A 2,298-nucleotide genomic window follows, 5' to 3' on the forward strand; every position below is an offset into this window, starting at 1 on the left:
CACGCTGGTTCGAGCCCTCACCTGCCGACCACCGCCACCCCGCCGGGCGCCGAGGACCCTGGGGACGCCATGGGCCGCGCGGTGCCCAAGGAGACAGCTGCGGCGCGCGCCACCCGGGCACTGGCTCCGCCCGCCCCGCGGCCGCGACAGGGCCCCGGGGCCTGGCCCGTGGGTGGGGCGCGGGCGGAGCCTCCACCTCTCCACGCCCCGCGGGCGCGCAGGGCTCCGGGCGGGGCTGCGGGGCCGCAGGGCCTGCGGGGCTGTGGGCGGGGCGGGCGGGGAGCTCAGGACTGGGCGGGGTGGGGGCAGCGGCTGAGACCATCGAGCGTGCGGAGCACTCTCCTCCCTCTCCCCGGAGCGTGCACGGAGGAGGTGCCGGGAGCGTCACGTGGATGGGAGCCTGGTGGGAGAGCTACCCCTTCGGACTGTAGTGACTCACTTTGTTTTGGTCAGTTCCCTACTGAACCCCCAAAGTCCGTGCACAAGGAGGGGAACACCTCCAGACCAGGACAAGGCGCGACCGCTAAAGGAACCCCCAAATTTACCCCTGGAATTCCTTTCCCGTGTGAAGTCTTAGCACCACGTCCGGGCGCACGAGCTCAGGCCCCACTGCTGGGTTCACACTGTCGTTGGTTTCGAGGAAGACCCGCCTTTCTCCACAGAGGAGGCCGAGGCCGGGGAGCCCTGGGACGGCAGACAGGAGGGCTGGGGGGCGGGAGAGGGTGTCTGCCACACTGGAAGGCCTGGACCCCCCTCCCAGAGGCCGAGCTGGTCTATCTTCCAGGAGGAGGAAGTGTCCCCGCGCCGCCCCGGGCTCTTTTCGGAAACAGAGCGGAGGAACTGGCCGCACGTGCCTGTGACCACGCTGTCCGCGCAGCACCAGAGAGGGCAACGCCAGCCATCCAGGTCAAGGCAGCGCTCCAGCGGAAACGCGTGACCCTGACCGGCAGGGCCCTTCCTCTGTCTTCCCCAGCCCAAACGGAAAGAGGAATGTCAGAGCCAGAGCAATTTCACAAGGTATGGGTCAGCATTTGAAAAGGCATTCAACTCACTTAAGAAAAAAGTGAAACAGCAAAGATGTCCTCAAGATAAGGCTTTAAATGTTGAAATAACTATGCGTGGGGGCTTAGTTGCTCAGTCCTGTCCGCCTCTTTGTGACCCTATGGACTGTAGCCCACCAGGCTCCTCTGTCCATGGGATTCTCCATACTGGAATGGAGAATACAGAAGACTAGAGTGGGTTTCCATTTCCTTCTCCAAGGGATCTTCCCCACCCAGGGATCCAACCCATGTCTCCTGCATCGCAGGCAGATTCTTTACCAGCTGAGCCACCAGGGAACCCCTCACATAGCTCTTTGGATTTATAATGAAGCCCCAGCTCCTATGCTGCCTTCACCACAAATTACCCGAAAATTTGTCTTCTTTTAAATAGCCCAAGCCCCACTTCCTCTCTGAAGCTGTGACTACTCGACCGGGTGATGGGTGACTGCCCTTTTCCTAAAGCATCTGAACTTACTGCAAGCACCTTTTGGTCCACTGAGTCATTCATTCACTCAAGTTTCTATCATAAGAGCCACTGTGTTCAGGTCAGCTTAATGTTTAGTCTTCAATTAAATTGTAGACTTAAGGTTAAGAACCATATCTCTTTTTCTCCTTACTAAGCACATACTGTTTTTTCAATATGTATTTATTTATTTGGCTGTGTCAGGTCTTAGTTGTGTTATGCGGGATCTTTGTTGCAAGGCACAGACTCTCTGGTTGTGGCATGCAGGCTCCGTAGTTAGCCCCTGTCACCACCACCTTCTCCTTGCTTTGCCCCATAATGAACCTTGTCTGCTACAAGCTCCAGCCGTGTGGAATTGTTTGGCCTCACTTGCCTTCAGTAATACAGGGAGGGCAGATGGACCTGGGGGATGGGGGGAGCCCCACTGCTCCTAGGGGGTCCTCCTGCTCCGCAGCCACGGAGCACCCTATCTCCCCAACTTGGGCCACATTGGACTCCAACGTAACAGCCATCTCCTGGCTTCTATTCAATCCGTGACTTTTTCCTAGCTCCTTAGATTCCTCAGAAGGAGTCAAATCAGTTCAGTTCAGTTCAGTCACTCAATCGTGTCCAACTCTTTGTGACCCATGGACTGCAGCACGCCAGGCCTCTCTGTCCATCACCAACTCCCAGAGTTTACTCAAACTCATGTCCATCATGTCGGTGATGCCATCCAACCATCTCACCCTCTGTCATCCCCTTCTCCTCCTGCCTTCAATCTTTTTCAGCATCAGGGTCTTTTCCAATGAGTCACCT

General features: G+C 57.4%; 2 protein-coding genes across 2 annotated transcripts in view; one reads left to right on the forward strand and one right to left on the reverse strand.

Annotated features, from left to right (window-relative positions):
- The window catches only part of CRYL1 (crystallin, lambda 1), a 59,384-nt gene extending 59,260 nt beyond the window's left edge, over window positions 1–124 (reverse strand). Inside the window, exon 1 of the mRNA XM_010851177.1 lies at window positions 22–124. Within this exon, the coding sequence (XP_010849479.1) occupies window positions 22–71 (50 nt within the window). The 5' untranslated portion in view covers window positions 72–124. The remainder of the gene's footprint in view (window positions 1–21) is intronic.
- On the forward strand, window positions 70–2,079 carry LOC104996852 (protein PRRC2A-like). The gene is made up of 2 exons (XM_010851241.1): window positions 70–1,017; window positions 1,432–2,079. Exons 1-2 carry the CDS (start codon window positions 70–72, stop codon window positions 1,483–1,485), a joined length of 1,002 nt encoding a protein of 333 aa, XP_010849543.1. The 3' UTR covers window positions 1,486–2,079.
- Window positions 2,080–2,298: the final 219 nt, after the last annotated feature.

Source organism: Bison bison, unplaced genomic scaffold (assembly GCF_000754665.1).
Source record: "Bison bison bison isolate TAMUID 2011002044 unplaced genomic scaffold, Bison_UMD1.0 scf7180017864299, whole genome shotgun sequence".
Classification (NCBI taxonomy): domain Eukaryota; kingdom Metazoa; phylum Chordata; class Mammalia; order Artiodactyla; family Bovidae; genus Bison; species Bison bison.